Raw genomic sequence first — 18,648 nt, 5'->3', positions numbered from 1 at the left:
GGTCATGAGTTCGAATCCCGTTGAGGACAATAACATTTTTGACTTTCCAAAATTTTCTAAAACGTATTTTTGGGTTGAATACTGTAAAAGAAAATTCTAAACCGGTGAACGTATTTTAATTATAATGATTATACTTTAATCCACATTAATATTGACGGATGTTCCTAACCATCATAAGGGGATGGGAGGGTGGCTTTAAATTTGTCTCAGGTTGGGATAAATAAATCCTATTAGTTAATTTTCCCCTTTATATATTTGACTTAGTTTTGCATTAAAGCGAATAAATTCACTTATATAGGCCTATAATGAAATATGTATGTATTTATCATTCCATCGTGATATTTAGTAAATTTTCTTTAACTTAGAAATAAAAAGTCCCAAAGATGTTTGGGCCTTGGGACTTAGGAACGACAGCTCTTACCTGAGGAACTTTCATAACAAATAAAATTTAAAATATTTTTTGTGTTTATTTGCAATGATTTTTATTCAAATTTTTTATGTCACAGTTATAAAAATACATTTTGTTATAACATCAAGCAGCTTTTTCAGACGATTTGTCAACAGAGTAAGAAAATATGAAAAATTATGATTTTGGGAAATACTAAAAAAAATTGCTATAATAAAAGTTTTGAATGTTATGAAGTATTTTATTTATTTTAAGGTCTCCGAAAGAAATATCTATCATATGACAAAAAAATTTCTCTCAAATTTTTAATAGTTAACTTTTTACAAATTATTTTACAAAAACACGAAAAAACATTTGAAAATTCAATAAAAAATACCTATAGTATCCCTATCATCATTTTAATATTTGATAAGTATATGTTTTGTGGTCTTCTATTGAAAATAGGAATAAACTGTGGGTGTATAGAGCCACCTTAAACCAACACTCGCTGGACTTCACGCAAGTGTGACCTGAGACAATTGACGATACAGGTAACCTAGAGAGGCCCAAGCTGAGGGGGTACACACAGCTGTCCTGTATAAATGGGCGATTTGACACCTAATTACTGGTACAATAATTTGATAAATAACAACTGAATTATCTCCTTGAAATTAGTACGGCTAATTGTACAAGCTAGCTTATCATTGAGACATCGTTAGGTTATCTATAAAAAGAATTAACACAAACGAATATGTTTTATGAAGATAATTTGAAATTTTAACACTGAGGCACCTAAAACAATGTTTTGACTAATTAAACATTTGAATAAAAATGTAGGTGTGATGTTTTCTTATTCTTTTTTAAGCTTTTAAACAATCGTCAGATTAAGCAGAATTTTCTGTTTCCCAAAAAACGTAACTCTTCTTGAAGGATGCAAAAACTTAATTCACAATAAAGATTGTTATGCAGATTTTAATGCAGATTGATTTTTAAAAAGCTTAAAACAACATTTTAAATATCCAAATTTGTGTGGTAAAAAGGGTTTAATAATTTTGCCATCAGTTTTCTACATATTCTCTTGACTGAGAAGTGGACAGGCATAGCGTGTATCAATGCTATGCCTGTCCACTTCTCAAAAGATAATATTGTCTACATTATACATGTCCTATGATTCATTACTGGATACAGATATGTTTAAGTTCACATATTACATAAAGTCTAAATGAAATAAAGAATTTTTAATGCATTATACTTTAAAACTAGTCAGACCAATGCCATGACTGTTCTAAGGGATATAGATGAATGTAAATCAATTTAAAAAAGAAAATATTGATTGATTGAATCAGAAAATAAAATATTGTAATGAATAAGACTTATGTATCAATACCTCTGACGTTACGTTTGAAATTTGTACAATTTTACGTCATATTAAGGGTCAAATGACCGTTTTATGTACAATGAAGAGTAAAAAATTAAAGTATAAGCAATGAATTCAATATTTATTTGTTTTATACGATATAAAATGGTTTGGGGCAGTTTAGGCTTTATAAACCGCGAAAAAATAAATGTATATATCAACCATTTTAGTTTATATTTTTCATCCCCACTCCTGTAAAAATCCAACCATACAGTTGGGTTTTTATTTTAATTTTAAAGAAAAGGTTCAGAAACATGAACAGTAATTAAGAAAAAATCGGACACAATATATGCAAAAATTAACCCAAAAATATTTTTTAAAATATTAAGCATGTATCATATAAATGTGTATACATGTATATATTGTTAAATGCAGTGCTTGCGTTGGATATCATCGGATACTAGTGTGTAACAGTTGATGGTCTCTTTACAGGTTCCCTGTGTCTGACTGTTAACTGATAGGTTATATCAGTCTGTAGTATGTAATAGTCCATGGTCTCTTTACAGGTTCTCTGTTTCCGACTGTTGACTGATAGGTTATACCAGTCTGTAGTATGTAACAGTTGAATGTCTCTTTACAGGTTCTCAGTGTCTGACTGTGCTGTTGACTGAAAGATCAAAGAGAGAATATATTGGTATAGTATTTATGTTATATCACCATGTTTATGTAGCTATACTATGTATTTTTAGGTCACACGAGTCACTCAGGAGACCCATTGCTATCTCACGTTTGTCGTCATGTGTCATTCATAGACATTATAGTTTTCATCTCTTGATTGGTATGAGGGCAGTAGTCATTGTGTTAGTCCTAGTGTAAGAGCTGTTGCCCAAGAGCATAGGCCGAGGTCAACATCAATTTCTTACCCAGGAACTGACAATATAACTTTTGCCCACCTTCCCATTTGATGATTGATGTGTTAGACGTGGAGAAACATATCCTGGTGGTAATATTTTGGCTGGGATATTGTCCAATTATCTGCCCGGGGGACAGTCAAACAATCAGCCAGGATAAGGGGGATAGCATAGCATGGGACATAAGCCAGTATTTAACATGTATACATTGGTCGGTTCCCATTTTGCACACATTTGAGGATTAGGTGTGAATTGTAATTTGATAGCAAGTACAGAATGTTCTCTACATGGGGTAAAGACACAACTGCATTTTACCTATATGTTTGTTTTATAACCTCATTTTAAAAAGTTACATTCTGTATTTCAAAGGTGAATTGTAAATAAGAACATACTGAAGTGATGCGTCACATTAAAAAAAACAGTGGTTCAATAGGATCAGACAGAAGGCAAGTCCTGTGTCGGCCCTCATTTCTGTAACTAAGTTATGGTGATCTGTGTGTTAAGAGAGAGAGAGAGAGAGAGAGAGAGAGAGAGAGAGAGAGAGAGAGAGAGAGAGAGAGAGAGAGAGAGATTACATGTCTAAGAGAAATAGAAAGATGCATATGTTTAACAGAGTTAGAGAGAGAGAGAAGGCAAATCTTGTGTCAGCCCTCATTTCTATAACTAAATTGTGGTGATGTGTGTGCGTGTGTGTGTGTGTGTGGGGGGGGGGGGTAAGATCTAAAGAGTAATGATATTGCATGTACATGTTTAGAGAAAGTCTGTTTGAGAGAGAGGGAAAAAGAATGAGAGAAAGAGGAGAGAGAATGAGGGAAAGAGAGAAAAACGATAGAAGAGAGGGATGATAGAAAGCAATATTACATATGGGTCATTCTTGAAAAGGAGGGGGCATCTAATAAACAGTTGCTTGTAACTAATGCAAATGGTTCTCAGTACTGTATTTCGAGTCAATGTTTTAAGAATATGATAAAAATATAAAAAAAGCATAACTTTGTAATAGGTTTCATTCCACAAAAAAAATTAAATATGCATTTTTTATCCATGTGTGTGTTCAATTTGAGGTCGGAAAGTGGGACAAAAGTGGGGGTATTCAGAAAGCGCATCATTTTCCTTGTTTTCTTGGTGCTTCTAAACAAAATATGAATTTCTTAGTTTAATTACTTATTAAAAATTATAACTATGTAAATAAGACATTTTGAACATTTGTTTTAGTGCCAAAAAGGACAATTTAAATTTTTACGTTCGTTTATAACACATGGTGTCCAACAGTTTTCCTTGGTGAGCTCCATTTTTATTCATACTGCTATGGAATAAATTAAAGAAACAAAAGGACCTCTTGAAAATATAACAACATTCTATAACTTGTCTGAAAATAAACGATGTATCTACCATCTATTTGGAAATATCGTAAACAGTTTCGCTTAGTTGGTAATTGCGTCCAACTAGTAACGATCGTTCAGTCTGATCCATCAGTGTTCCAGTTACGTCATTTCTATTCGAGAGATTTCCAGAACGGAAATGTGTGTACACAGTTTGCTGTGACGTATGTGGTTTCTGCGTTTGTTGATGCTATGGCCGCCAACATGAGTTATGGCAAGCGTGTCCAGATTTGAAATTTGAAACGAGCGCTACAGGTAACGATCGATCACTATTTTTATAAGATTGTGAACAAATTGCTTGCACATTAGTTAATATTACTATATATGCTTGATTTTTAAACCAACCCTAATGAATAGATAATAAAATTGTCTTCTTTTTCAAACGATCTGTGCAGACTCTTGTTCACATTGGCCTCGCATGACACAAACTTTTGTTCGCTTGTTACAATACTCGTGTCCCGCACATGTGATAAACGATCAAACTATATAGTTTCATACTGGAATGTCTTTTATTCTGTTACATGTATCATGATGTTAAAAAACAAAAAAGAATTTTTTTTTAAAAAACCACCACCTAAATATCAGATATATATTTGAATTATAAAATGCATAATTTCATTAATAAAGTAAATGTTAGTACTGCAACTGGTGTCTGAAATAATATTTTCTCTTGACAACATTTTTATGTATTTTCCACATAGTTACTAATTGTTTAAGAACCTTATGAATATTCAGCCAATGAACACAATGTTTACAAGTGATACGAGGCAAAATGCCTGTGTTATCTCTAAAAATCATTAATCAGAACAACTGCTTATTAATTTATAATTAGTTTTTAAAACCCTGACCTAATACAAGTTGGTCATGTATTTTTCATATTTGAAGAATGTTAAGGATAAAGTTGCGCTCCTCTTTAAGGAGCAAGGCATCAGAATCTGTAGATGCTGATCATAAAAAGCATACCACTTTTTCCAAAATCAATGAAAGAGTTTAGAGACAGACTGAAGGAGGATAACAGTGTCTATAAGGCTCATCTCGTAGCAGAAGCTGCTAGAATTAGGCACTGGCGGGCAAATCTCTCTGAAGAAAAAATCAAGATCAAAGAGAAAAAACAATAGTTAGAGTCCAAAAATGGAGACAAAAGAGAAAAATGGAAAATGCATGTTTAACAGAGAAAAGGAAAGAGAGGAAAAAGCCTAAAACAAGATTGCAAGTAGACAAACAGCGGGATTACTGGCGGAAAAAGAAGAGAGAGCAACGAGTATGACATCACAGAAAAGAAGAAGAATTAACGAACGCAGGAGAAAGATATATGCAGAAAGACAACAGTCAAAAGAAAACAAAAACAAAAAAATTGAAGAACCTAGCAACAGTAAAGGATACACCAAAGAAGCCGAGAGAAAAGCAATATTTAGGGCTAAAAACCTTTTCCCAACATTACCACAAAAGTTTGCAAATGTTGTTGCTGGACTTGCAGCCAAAGCATCTCCAAGGAAAAGAAAAGCACTGGATGAAAATGTTACCATAATTTTGTCACCAAAGAAAAGAAAAAAGTTTGAACAGTTTCAGTAGACCGTGTCCAAAGCAGAAAATGAACTTCAAAGCACGAGAAGGTTGCGTTAGAAGAATGCATTGAAGACGAGAAAAGTACTTACTTACTTTTTAGGAAAGTAAAGTAAAGAAAAAAGAAGTGGAATTTCATGGAAGTTCGCCATTAAATGTTCCAAACTAAGTCTAGATGATGTCTTAGATGATAGTAGAAGCGGAGGAAAGATACACTATCTGAGGATACCGTGCAAAGGGTAGAAAGTTTTTACAAAGATATCGGGAACTCTAGACAAATGGCTGGGAAGAAGGATTCAAACAAAAAATGTGATGATCCAATGCAAATCCTCCAGTTTTCTTTAAAAGAAGTATACAAAAACTTCGTTGAGCAGAACGATTGTCCCGTGAGTTTTTCTGAATTGCAGCACTAAGACCTAGATCAGTTAAAACGATGGGTAGTAATCTGTTCAATAACTGTCTCTGTGAATACTATACCAATGTGGAGATGAAAGTGAAAGCCATTAATCAGAAGAATCAAAAATCACCTGTTCTTAGTAGATATGATTTATCAAAACTATCACTTTGCAAAAACCAGAAAAATCTAAGTTTCACAAGAGAGAATGTGTAGAAAGAAACTGCAAAGAGTGCGGTATAAAGAATCTTGATACATGTATCCTGTTACCTCTTGTTAGTGGGAAAAAGCTTGTAGAATGAAACAGGTGGGAGACACAGGCATACAATTACCAGGGCACGAGAAAGTCAAGAAAAGTGTTGCAACTGAAAAAGGGATCTGTGGAAGTGTTCATGAAGGAATTGAAGACTGAAATTGAGGTTTTTTGTGCACATTTACACAATGCTCATTGGCAATACAATGAATTTCTGTCCATCACAAAGACTGTTCCAAATCGGGCAGTCGTGTATGGACTATGCCGAAAACTACACGTGTGTTTATCAGGATGAGGCACAAAGTGCACATTGGTCTCATGAACAGGTCACTCTTTTCTCTATTGTTGCTTACTTTCGATGCCATACTTGCAATGTGGTAGCGCATGATAGTTTGGTGTTTGTAACAGATGACAAAAAACATGATAGTCATGCTGTGCAGCATTTTGTATTACTAGGGAATCAGTATTTAAAAGGGAAACACAAGTTGATCATAGAAAGAGAGATTCACTTCTCGGATGGAGCTGCAAGCCAATTCAAATCAAAAACACCATTTGCAGATGTTGCTCACTGCATTGAAGACTTTGGATTTCATATAGAGAAACATTTTTTGGGGACCCGACATGGCAAAGGACCCTGTGATGGAGAATTTGGAGTGGTGGAACGCACAGCATCAAATTCAGTTTTGACAAGAAAAGCTTTTATAAGAAGCACAGAAGAGTTTTATGATTTCTCCAGAAAATGTCTGTCTAAGCCACAAGATGAGAATGCAGAAAATTTATGTCACCATGCCAGACGCACTGTCTTCCATGTTAAAGAAAAGGACATCAATAGGAACCGTCCAGATCGTACGAATGTTAAACCTATTCCTGAAACAAGAAAAGTACATGCTGTTAGATTGGGCAAGGACCTAACCCTTGAAAAACGTGCCCTAAGCTGTTTTTTGTGAATGTTGTGTTGAGGGAGCTGAAATGGTCGAGGGATGTCTTAATAAACTCCATGTTGGAAGTTGGGAGAAGGGGACACCTACAACAAAAAGAAAAGAAAAAAGTCCGTGTCGAAAGATGAGATTATCAAAGAAACTGTCAAAAAGGAAAAACACACAAGTGGATATTGTATTCAAATAACATTGCTTTTAAATAACATCAGGTTGAGAATCAGAAACTAATTTTGATTTTGTCATATATAATACAGGGTTTGTTTACAAGATTTGCTTAGCTTAATGTTTTTCAGTAAACAACAATGTATAATTTTTGAAAACCATAAGACTTGTCAGGTTTTTTTAAACACACAGCTATGTTACTACATGCATAATTTAAGCAACTAACGGTAACTATTTTTATGTACTTTTAGATGAAGACCGGATAGTGACACACGAAAATGAAAGGGTTGGCTTTTTTCACCAAGCACATTTGGACTTGCAGGAAGCTTGCAATTATCTACAATTTAAAAAAAAGATGCAAAAAGCTAATGGAGAGCAGTAGATTTAGAAAATACACAGTGAAAGTAGATGAAACTATCACCATGATAAACAGAGGTTTACATGCAGACAGTCTTGCAGTTCGCATCCAACCAAAGGAATGGTCAAATAGAATGCCTGTGAGAATATCAGGAGATGGGAACTGTCTTCCTCGTTCAGCCGGTATTGCTTGTTTCGGTTGTAAAGAATATCACCAAGAGCTGCGAACTAGAATTGTGATGTCAATGTGCATGAATGAGGAAAAATATATTGACAATAGTTATCTAAAACAAGATCTACAACTACCTAATGAAGAAGCTGAGCATTTAGCGACAACATACACAATGATGTCAGCACATAACACTCCTGGAGACAAAATCACAAGGACTGTGACAAGAAGAATTTTTCGGGAAGAAGCCATGCAAGTACTAAAGATGAATGAATTCATTGGCATATGGCAGCTATTTGCACTCTCGGGTGTTTTGGGATACAGAATTGTCTCTATTTATCCGGAACTAGGTGGGAAATTACCAAGAATGGTACTGGGAAGAAATATCAGTCCTCTAGTAAAAATACTAGAACTAGCACTCCTTTTGTAGTAATGTGGACATCTACCAGGGAAGATATGACATCTGAAAACTGGATTCCCAACCACTTTGTTCCTTTGCTACAACCTATAGAAATTCCAGATTTCCTTGACAGCTCAGCAGATGATGTGGTTGATCAAGGATGTGGGCCAGTATTTAATAATACCATGATTAAATTTGATGATGATGATCATGAGAATTTGCTTGAAATTTCAGGACTTTCAGCAATTTTGAACTCTCTGCAGGAGAAAGAGGTAAAATAGATTACATGCTATCAATTTTCTAAGAATAATTACCCTAAAAATAAATTGTGTGTGTGATTTTAATATCATTTAATATTTATTCGTTTGATGAGATATCGGCGCTTCTGATTGGTTGAAAAATTTCTTTGATACCTGCATCAATAAAATTTTGCCGGATCTACTTTTCTCAACTGCTCTGATCTAACACTATTTATAGAACGGGAATTTCCAAGATAAACACTGTCAACAAAATGTAAAGTTGTGTCTGTTTTATTGTCAGCAAACAAAATGCAAACTTGTGAATATAAAAACTTGAAAGTTTAACCTTAAAAAATAAACAAAACACTTTGTTTGATTCACGAAACAGAAAATTAAGCGTCTTCTCACGATTTTCGTCTGCTTGAGATCAATCAACATTTACAGCGAGGCTGTCTGTTCCTTTTAAGGTTTTCAATATTATAACGAACATATAGGCATATAAACTTTCACGGTAACACTGCTGTTCAAATTTGGTAACGATAATTTTTAAATACACACGTAGATGATCGGTCATCAAAATAAGCGTCGTAAAGAAAGGCTATGAGTAATGCATCAACTCCTTCGGTGAATTCCAAGCGGCAGATATATACCATTAAGTACATCACTGGCTATCTAGTTACCACAAAGTTTACAAAAGTCGCTTAAACATACTATTCTTTGTCGACATGTCAGCTATTTTCGTCCACGATCGCTTTTCCTTGGATGGTTATGTCCAGTTGCATATTCCAGCGATCTCACATGAAAACTATATAGTATTAATACGAGTTTTTCTGCACAGTGAATGATATCACAAGCTATCGCATGTATTTTCCTTTCGTTTTCAATTCAGCCGGTTCAGATTTTAACTCACTATTTGTGTTTAATCCATTAAATTCAGCCCAGTAGCTCTGCATCAGCTGAAGGCGAATCCATTTTGAATATTGTTGTTTTGTATTCATACGCGCCGCTTCATTTACATTATTTACATTTTTGATCAATAACACTTCACATTTTTTTATTTGAAAATGTTTTATTAAATGATAAGAAATGAAGATAAAAAATTTTCTATTGATCGACGTATCAAAGAAAAAATTGACCGGAAAACTTTTTCATCAATGCGCTACGCGCATTGATGAAGTTTTCCGGTCAATTTTTTCTTTGATACGTCGATCAATAGAAAAATTATTATCTTCATTTCTTAATTAATGCAGTGTTAGTTAATATATATATATATATATATATATATATATATATATATATATATATATATATATATATATATCTCCTTGTATTTGTAGAAATTGGAGAATGACAGTTCTCTATCTCCAGTTTTGAACCCTGTGGAACCTTTTACAATGTACACATTCCAGCTAAACACAAAAGACCCAGTTGTAACATTAGATATACCTAGTTTTAAGGACATTCCATACATACAAAATATGGATGAAGATACTAAAGCCCTGCCAGCAGAAAAGATACATGTAGTGGACAAGTTAGAAAAGTAAAACTCTGCCAGCAGAAAATGTTCACGATGAGGAGGAATCTAATACTGAAGAAAAGGTGCATGAGAAAGACAAGTTAGAAAGTAAAACTCTGGCAGCAGAAAACATGCATGAAGAGGACAAGGATTGCACATTTGCACTTGACAGGTACTTAAGCTAAGATAATATGTACTATTACTCCATTTAGCAGAAAACATCGTTTTTCTTTTATACAGTGCACTTAAAGTATCAAAATTATGTAAATTTTGGGATTTATTAAAGATTTAAAAGTGGAATTTATCTTGCTGTTGCACATGGCAACAGCTATTTGCCTGCTGTAGTAAGTTTACATGAATATTCTTTGGGATGTTATGCTATTAATTCTTTTCTGATTAGTTAATTTTTTTTTTTTAAATTAATTTTTTTCTTGCTCATTAGTTTAATTGTCTTTGCTGATTTCATTGTTGTTCGTGTTAGTTTCTTTTCTATTATTTATTTGATTTTGCAATTATTTTCAGCATTATGAGAATGAAACTGAGAGAATGATTACAATGATTTGCATTCTCTTTTTTGGGGGGGGCTTATAATTATCTGATAATGAAAAGTTTAATTTAATGAAAAGACGTGAATTCATTTTCAAGTTCAAGTTAGTATAACTTCATTAAATTGAAATTTCTTTCCTTAGGTTGATGAGTGGCCATATGTACATTTTCTTTGTGAAAGAAATGAAAAAAGGGTCTTTGGGCGTTCAATGATTTGCGACATACCACCCTTGCATCAGATGTGGAAAGGGTATTTTCAGCACCTGATATGGTATTGTTCAGCACAAGAATTTACTTCAAATTTAAAGGTAAATGTATGTCATGTAATATTTTTAGTTACGAAAAATTCTAAATTATCTTGTTTGTAAATATAACTTGTTCTTTCTTTCAGATCTCTGAGATGACAGAAGAAATAAAAATGAAAATTGTTCCCATAGATCTTTATTGGAATAAATTCAAAACTAATTCAGCATTGGTTTCTTTTTGCAATAACAGTGATTATATATGTAGGAAATACGAGGACTTAATAAAACAGTTGATCTTACATGTAAATCTATTGCAAATCAAATCTAATTTGAGCTCAGATGATGAAAAAAGAAAAAGTAACTTATGTTACCTATGACCAAGAAACTCATAGTTTAAATAGAATGTTAAACAATGCTGGTCAAAAATATCAAATGTATATTTATAGTAGTACATTTAAACATCTGGTAGTAAATAAAATAAGTAAAATCAATTATTTTTTTTAACTTTAATATAATTTTGGTAGGACACTATGTAACAAGTGTTACATCGGTTTCCACTGTAATACATGTTGCATGATATTGGAAAACACAGTTGGTGTGAAAACTTTAACAGTGTTTTAAAAAATTGATTTTGTATCATAAAATATCAGTCTTTTTGTTTAATTTGTTTCTATTTTTGACATTTGTATGACTTTAAATGACATTAATATCAATTTAAAAATGAACATTTGACCTTAATATTTCCTTGCATCGTAACATGGAAATTTGACATCCTTAAAGCAATATATGTGTAACATGATAACAATAGACATTAACATACAATTAAATATCTTGATTATTTGCTAAATAAACACAATATACACTCTTTAAATTTCAATAATGCTTTAAAACTGGACACAATGTAACGAGCGTTACAATTTGGAATGTGTCAACTGACTTGCTCTTATTTATTTCCTTGCAACATATTTTATCTTTTAAATATTTTTAAATGATGGGGAAATGCTATAACTATAATTTAATGACAGTTTATTTTAATTTTAATGAACTCTTAATATTTGTGTACATGTCCCGCTTTTTTCAACAGTATTGTTTACATGTATAAGAGGAAACCCCACAGAGAGAGAGAGAGAGAGAGAGAGAGAGAGAGAGAGAGAGAGAGAGAAAAAAAGATTGCATGTCTAAGAGAATATGTAAGATGCACATGTTTACATGTACAACAGTAAGTCAAGAGAGAGAGAGAGAGAGAGAGAGAGAGAGAGAGAGATTATATGGCTGAGGGAATAAGGAGGATGCACATCTTTACATATATAAGAGTAAGGAGAGAGAGAGAGAGAGAGAGAGAGAGAGAGAGAGAGAGAGAGAGAGAGAGAGAGGGGGGGATTTAGCAGTAAAAGTGTATAGCATTGGATGATTTATTTTTTACGTATGTCGTAATCAGACAAATTGAATAACGTGCGTTAGCGCGTTATAATAATTTGTCTGCTCATCTGACAGCAGTTATTGACACGACAACGTCAAAAATAAATCATTCAATGCTTATATTTACATTCCCTTACTGATGAAATCGATTGTTTACTTAAATAAATCAATATAAATTGCAGATCACGGAGGGAGTAAATTAGTAACAGCAAGAACAGCTGTTATATAAAACCGGTTTAAACTGGTTATCACATAGACTGTTGAGTTGAGATCGACGAGCATGAAAATATAATCCATGAAAAATAACTCTTGAAATTTTGCTTTTAATTATAAAGTCATCTTTTTTGTTGAATAATTGTAAAACATAGTGTTTTGACAACATTCATGAAATATATTTTTTTAACCGATAACATAGAAATCTTTGTTTGAGAACTACTTATGTAAATTACATGTAAATTCATACGCAGTGACTAGATGTTGCATTTAGAGGCCTTTCAAAGATCATAAATTTTAATGGAAAATCACAGTAGAATGTAAATATTGAGGGATAGAGAGAACAGATGGAAAGCAAAAACCTATTTATCAGGAAATTATAAGAAACAGGGGCTTTGAGACAGGGGCTTTGAGAAAGAATGAGAGATAAGAAGTACAAACTTAACAGTAAAATTATGAGATAGTGAATGAAGGAGTAATAATGAGAGAGAGAAAGAGAGAGAGAGAGAGAGAGAGATTACATGTCTCAGAGAATAAGTAAGATGCACATGTTTACATAACAGATAAAAAGTGTTTACATGTTTATCAGTTCTGAAACTATGTGGGACAGAGGCTTGGAAGTACTTGTTTAGCTGTAAAATTATAGATATTGAATGAAGGAGTAATAATGAGAGAGAGAGAGAGAGAGAAAGAAAGAAAGAAATTACATGGCTAAGAGAAATAGAAAGATGTATATGTTTAACAAAGAGTACGAGGGTTGTTCGGAAATTATTGAGACATTTCCTCTTATTCTTTTAGTAAAAAAGATAAACGATTGAAATTTCACCAAAACGTAAATCAGGATAGAGACTATCAATGTGAAGAGTTTCTTGTTCATGGCATGAATAGATCATTCCTGGTAAGCTGACCAACCTACCTTCGTCCAATGACCCGGCGCAACCGCAAACTTTTTGCAACGTCATTTTAACGCTTCTTATTGCTCCTGTTGTTTTAAACACCTTACAAACCAACGGAAATAAGAACTATTCTTTCTTTATCATCTTTTGTTTTCATTTCAAGATGTCATCATTTACATTTTCTGTCATTCTTGTTATTTTCAGGGTGAAAATCGAGTTATTTTTCCCGAAAGTCTAATTACTGCGAATGTCTCCTGCAGTTATTTTTTATATATGTTAGGACTGTTGACAACAGTTAGTGTGTCAAAAGTACTTGATAATTAATCCCTTTGGTATAATTCTAGTTAAACAATCAGTGAAAGAAATATGATGAACTGAAGCTCTATACCTTGTCTTGTCGTCGTATAGTTTTTTTAAGCAATTGCTTGGCCTTAAACGGTCTTCTTCCGAGATTTCCACCAGTTTGACGGTTTTTAATGCGCCGCCTTGACGTCAAAATTCAATGTAAAGTCGTTGTCAGATTTTTATTGTTTGGTAAATATATGTGTACCATATCCGTATTTCAACTCAAACATCAGTGAAACTTAATCAACAGTAAGTCGCAAAGAATAGCAAAATGAACATATTTAATTTGATTTCTTTTATCATTAACTGTAATTCTACGGACACTGATAAAGTAGATGTTTAAGTTATTAAATCTCCAAATTCATGGCTGCGCCGGGTACCCCGATCACCGACTTGTTTATCTATCGTCGTAAACAAAATATTAGATATTCATTTAATATAACTTTGTTTTATTATTTGTTGGCGTGACTTCAGTGTCTATGCCAATTTTTACCAAAATTCGTCAATTAGGAAAGAAAATATTCGAGTTGTCTCAATAATTTCCGAACAACCCTCGTATATCAGAGAGAGAAAAAAGAGAGATAGAGAGAGAGAAATAGATTACAATTGCATAATGCACATGTTTATAAGAATAGGTCAGAGAGAGAGAGAGAGAGAGGGAGAGAGAGAGAGAGAGAGAGATTACATGTTTTAAAGTAAGATATATTTAGTACATGTACATGTTTGATGGAGTTTGTCTGAAAGACAGAAATAGAGAAAAAGGGGGAGCAAAAATACATGTTCAGAAGAGAAATCCGAGGAGATAGAGAAAAAGCATTTGTTTGAAAAAAGTCTTAGAGAAAGGAAGAATAAGATCTATAGAGCAATTGTACATGAGAGAGAGAGAGAGAGAGAGAGAGAGAGAGAGCAAGAGTGCATGTTTAGTATTAAAATTATGAAAAACTGAGATTGAGAGAAAGAAATAAAAAGAGCAGGAATACATGTTACGTAAATTGAGACAGTAAATACTAGGTAATTGAATTCAACTGAATTGAGACGTGTACTCTAAATCTTATTTTATTTTTTTCTCTCTGACTTTCTCTGCTAGATAATCATATAGTACACTTTCTCAATTATGTACACATCCATGAGAGAGAAACAGAGAGAAAGATATATAGAGATAAAACGATGGCAAGAGAGAAAGAGAGAGAGAGAGCACCTCTTTCTCACTCAGCAATCTTGTGTTGTATTTTTCTACTGGTTGAGTGTCTCTATAATCAGAACCAGAATGATGGACCGTCAATTATCTAAGTAGGGAAAATATAGTATTTTTTTAATAAAACATTTGCTTGAAACTAAACTATTTCTTATATAATTTGACATTGAAACTATAAAACAATGATAATTCTAAAACTCTTTATTTTCATTCAACAGGTTGTGACCCAGACCCCCCACATCATGGACACAGCAAGCTCCCAGTACATCACAGCAAGCTCCCCATATAGAGTACATCAATGTTCTCAGTGTCGGGGGGACACAGAGTACTATTGTGTATCGTGTCCATGTGATCTGTGTCCCCAGTGTAAAGAGATCCATGTAAAAGATCTCAAAACAATAGACCATGATGTTGTGTCACACCGTGATAAAATCAACTACATCCCCACACAAGAGATCTGTGTGAGACATCCTAGCCATGTTTATACAAAGTACTGTAAACCTTGCCAAGTTCCTGTGTGTGATTTTTGGTTTGGACATAAATCACACAAACCCCCTGTCAGAAGTTTTCTCTTTGGAAAAAAAGGGCACAAAATTCAGGATCTGCAAAAAGCTTATAAATCAAAGCGACAACTACACAAAGGAACCATTTACACCATCAGAAGTGAAGCTCTCTTTTACAGACCTGTTCTCCTGACAGAAATCAAAGCTGATGTCAAAACCTGTCACACAGAATTCTCCCTTTTTCAATCAGAGATGTTACCAAAGGCCCAGAGACTGAAGGATCTCATTGACTATGTGGTATATGATCTATTGAACAATGTGTTATGTGACTTTGATTTCAAACACAGATGTAAAAAACAAAAGATAGAAATGATCAGACATATTGTCAAACTAAGGAGATATGAACACAGATATGTACAGCCAGCATTCACATTCAGTGCGCTACAATTCCTCTCATTCACAAAGACAGCCCTCCCCCAGATACATCTAACACTCCACACCAGCCAGCTCTCCATGACTGAGTCACTCAACAAGAAGGATGTGATGGAGTCACTGAGTGCAATCCAAATCACAGAGAGAGGAAACCGACGCGTAGGAAACCAGTGTCTGCTGAAACTGACGTCTGGTGCTGAGCTCCATCAATCTCTCTTAGTGAGAGGTGCTGGTCGTTGTTATCACATTTCATGTGTGACATCAGACCGGGTCTGGGTCAGTGATAGAAACAATCTCATCTTGACAGACGCAACACGTGTCCCTCTACATCGTGTGAAGGATTCATGTAGTGGTTATGGATTACACACAGTGAACAGTGAGAGTGAACTGATTTATATAGATAGGAATTATAACATCAACAAACTGTCAAAGGATATGAAAACAACCACCACATTTATAGAGAGAACAGATTCTACATGGGAACCACGGTGTGTGTACTGGTCCCCGTCCACTGGGGATCTACTGGTCGTGATGTGTAACAATGATACAAAGACAGGCAAGGTAACCCGGAACAACCAGAGTGGACAACTCACGCAGACCATACAGTACAACAACACAGGACAGGGACTGTATAGTGTACCTCTCTATATAACAGAGAACACCAATGGGGATGTCGTGGTGTCTGACATTTATACTGTAGTGGTGACAGAGCGTGGAGGAAGACATCGTTTCTCCTACACAGGACATCCATCAGGATCAGAACTACGGCCATGGGGAATCTGTACTGACGCGCTGTCACACATCCTGGTGTGTGATGGTACAACCAAAACAGTACAGATGTTGGACAAGGACGGTCAGTTCCTGTCACATCTACTGACAAAATCACAAGAGATGGGTGGACCATGGAGCCTGAGTTATGATGTCAACACTCACCGTCTCTGGGTCGGATCATACAACAACAAGGTGTGTGTCTACAGGTATATCACCAGACAGGACGCTCTGACAGGTAAGTCTGAGTCATTAAAATTCACATTAATTAGATATAGATAACTAAGACACACAGTCCGTGTTAATTATCAGTCAATAAGATACATGTAAGACATGTTTATCTGTGTGATTGTTTGTCAATATAAACAGCTCATTGTTACAGGGTTAGCTGTATTTACCAGTCATTGGGATTCATTGTTCATCTTAAATAAAGAGAAATTATATACATCATTTTATTAATTAAATGTACAGTTACATGTCATTGTATTTAGTGAATAGAAATAGCAATTTGCTGTATTTAATTATAAAATATATAGAGTGATGCATGTATTTGTAATAAGTTATATTGTTACATGTTAATTGACTTAATTTAATTAATTAGATAAATATTAAAGAAAGTGTCATGGTAATCAGATGAAAGTTTTAATTTGTAGACGTAGCTCTATCATTACATATACTGTATGTATTAATTAACAGGTAATTAATGACTTGTTGTAGATGAACACAGACCCCGTCCTGATGAAGACGCCATGTCCAGCTCAACACTAGCCGTATAATGGAGATAGCTGGGATATTGACAGGTTGTAAATGTTTCTGTACAAATCTAGTCTGCTCTTAAAACCACACATGTTAATTCACACTGCACGTAGTACATACTGCTGTTATCATCTTCTGTGGTCACAAAACATGGATGTGTGTCGCTGGAAAAATGGAAGTAGAATAACGGCAATTCTAACATTTCAGAGATCATTAAATAGTGCATTATTAATATCAATGCTTAAATATATTGTTAATTGGCTAATATTATTGTACGATACTTATTGTTATTTACAATACAGTCGTTTATCATCTTTTTCTTTATTTGTAGATCGCTGATGACTGTCCTCACAGTAGATAAGAGGGACTACAAGTGATGATAAACAGTTGAATTTCAGTATTGACAATATTTTAGGTGATTGTACATAATTAGGAATTGCTTCTTCACAAGAGCAAGCTGTAGATTCACCATACAATTTTTGCTATATCAGTATTAATCTGAAACCCATTCTAAGCTAAATGGTGTGATAAGGCATACAGTGTATGAACTCCATATGCTTGTTTATATCACATCCCATCCAATAATTATTTTTAGTTCAGAGCCAACTTTATTTTTTTTTACTTGTTTCACTTTCATTTTACATTCAAGAATAAATATTTTCTCTAGGTGTTTGATTGAAAGATTGTTTTTAGAACCAACATGTACTAAGTTGTAAAGTGATAAAATGATAGTGTCTATGAAAATTGTTATATTAAATCCCAAAACTTTTTTTATATCAATTATGATTACGGGCAAAGTATTTGATATTAAAATCTTTGACTCAATTCAATCTCGCTATTATTTTTGATATATTCAGCTGTATTCAACAATTGAATAGGTAGATAGCATGTAAGTGATTTATTCCAACATTCCCCATGTAATATAAAACCTCTTATACGTAAGAGTTATAGACCGTGAAATTTGAAGGAGAGGGATTCTTTGGTTGGGCGCAGTGGTGTTAAGGCGTCCCGATGCTAAAACACGGCTCGAAAACGATATTATTTAAATCATCGCAAAACTACTTTGACCTTGAGTATATCTTAAGGAAGGAGTCTTCTCATTATCAAACATATTTCTTATAATAAGAAATTCATGAAATTTTGACACAGTCAAACAAATCATATCACCAAGTGATTCTGTCAGTTTAATCAAATTTGACCTTTTTGTTTTCGCATAAAGGTCAGATGATAAAAATAAATGTAGCTGTTAGTGGTTCTGTAGACATTTGTTTAAGATTGGAAGATTCTATTCTTCAATGAAATGATAG

The 18,648-nt window shown here is 33.8% G+C and overlaps 1 protein-coding gene and 1 pseudogene across 2 annotated transcripts; both read left to right on the top strand.

Moving 5' to 3' along the window:
• Positions 1 to 4,794: 4,794 nt before the first annotated feature.
• LOC136275481 (uncharacterized) lies at positions 4,795 to 6,635 on the top strand (annotated as a pseudogene).
• Positions 6,636 to 7,184: 549 nt separating this feature from the next.
• LOC136274509 (uncharacterized) lies at positions 7,185 to 18,149 on the top strand. 2 transcript variants are annotated; one of them, XM_066081508.1, is made up of 6 exons: positions 7,185 to 8,540; positions 9,845 to 10,195; positions 10,713 to 10,877; positions 15,101 to 16,823; positions 17,313 to 17,385; positions 17,673 to 18,149. In XM_066081508.1, the coding sequence occupies exons 3-5, from the start codon at positions 10,779 to 10,781 to the stop codon at positions 17,351 to 17,353; spliced, it is 1,863 nt and encodes a 620-aa protein (XP_065937580.1). In that variant the 5' UTR covers positions 7,185 to 8,540; positions 9,845 to 10,195; positions 10,713 to 10,778; the 3' UTR covers positions 17,354 to 17,385; positions 17,673 to 18,149. The 2 variants fall into 2 exon arrangements, with proteins under 2 accessions (XP_065937580.1, XP_065937578.1); XM_066081506.1 differs by having other exon boundaries at positions 17,303 to 17,385; positions 17,673 to 18,148.
• The last annotated feature ends 499 nt before the right edge of the window (positions 18,150 to 18,648 follow it).

This window comes from Magallana gigas, chromosome 1, assembly GCF_963853765.1.
Source record: "Magallana gigas chromosome 1, xbMagGiga1.1, whole genome shotgun sequence".
NCBI lineage: Eukaryota > Metazoa > Mollusca > Bivalvia > Ostreida > Ostreidae > Magallana > Magallana gigas.
Note: the sequence above shows the minus strand (reverse complement) of the source record. Positions and strands in the feature narration are given on the sequence as shown.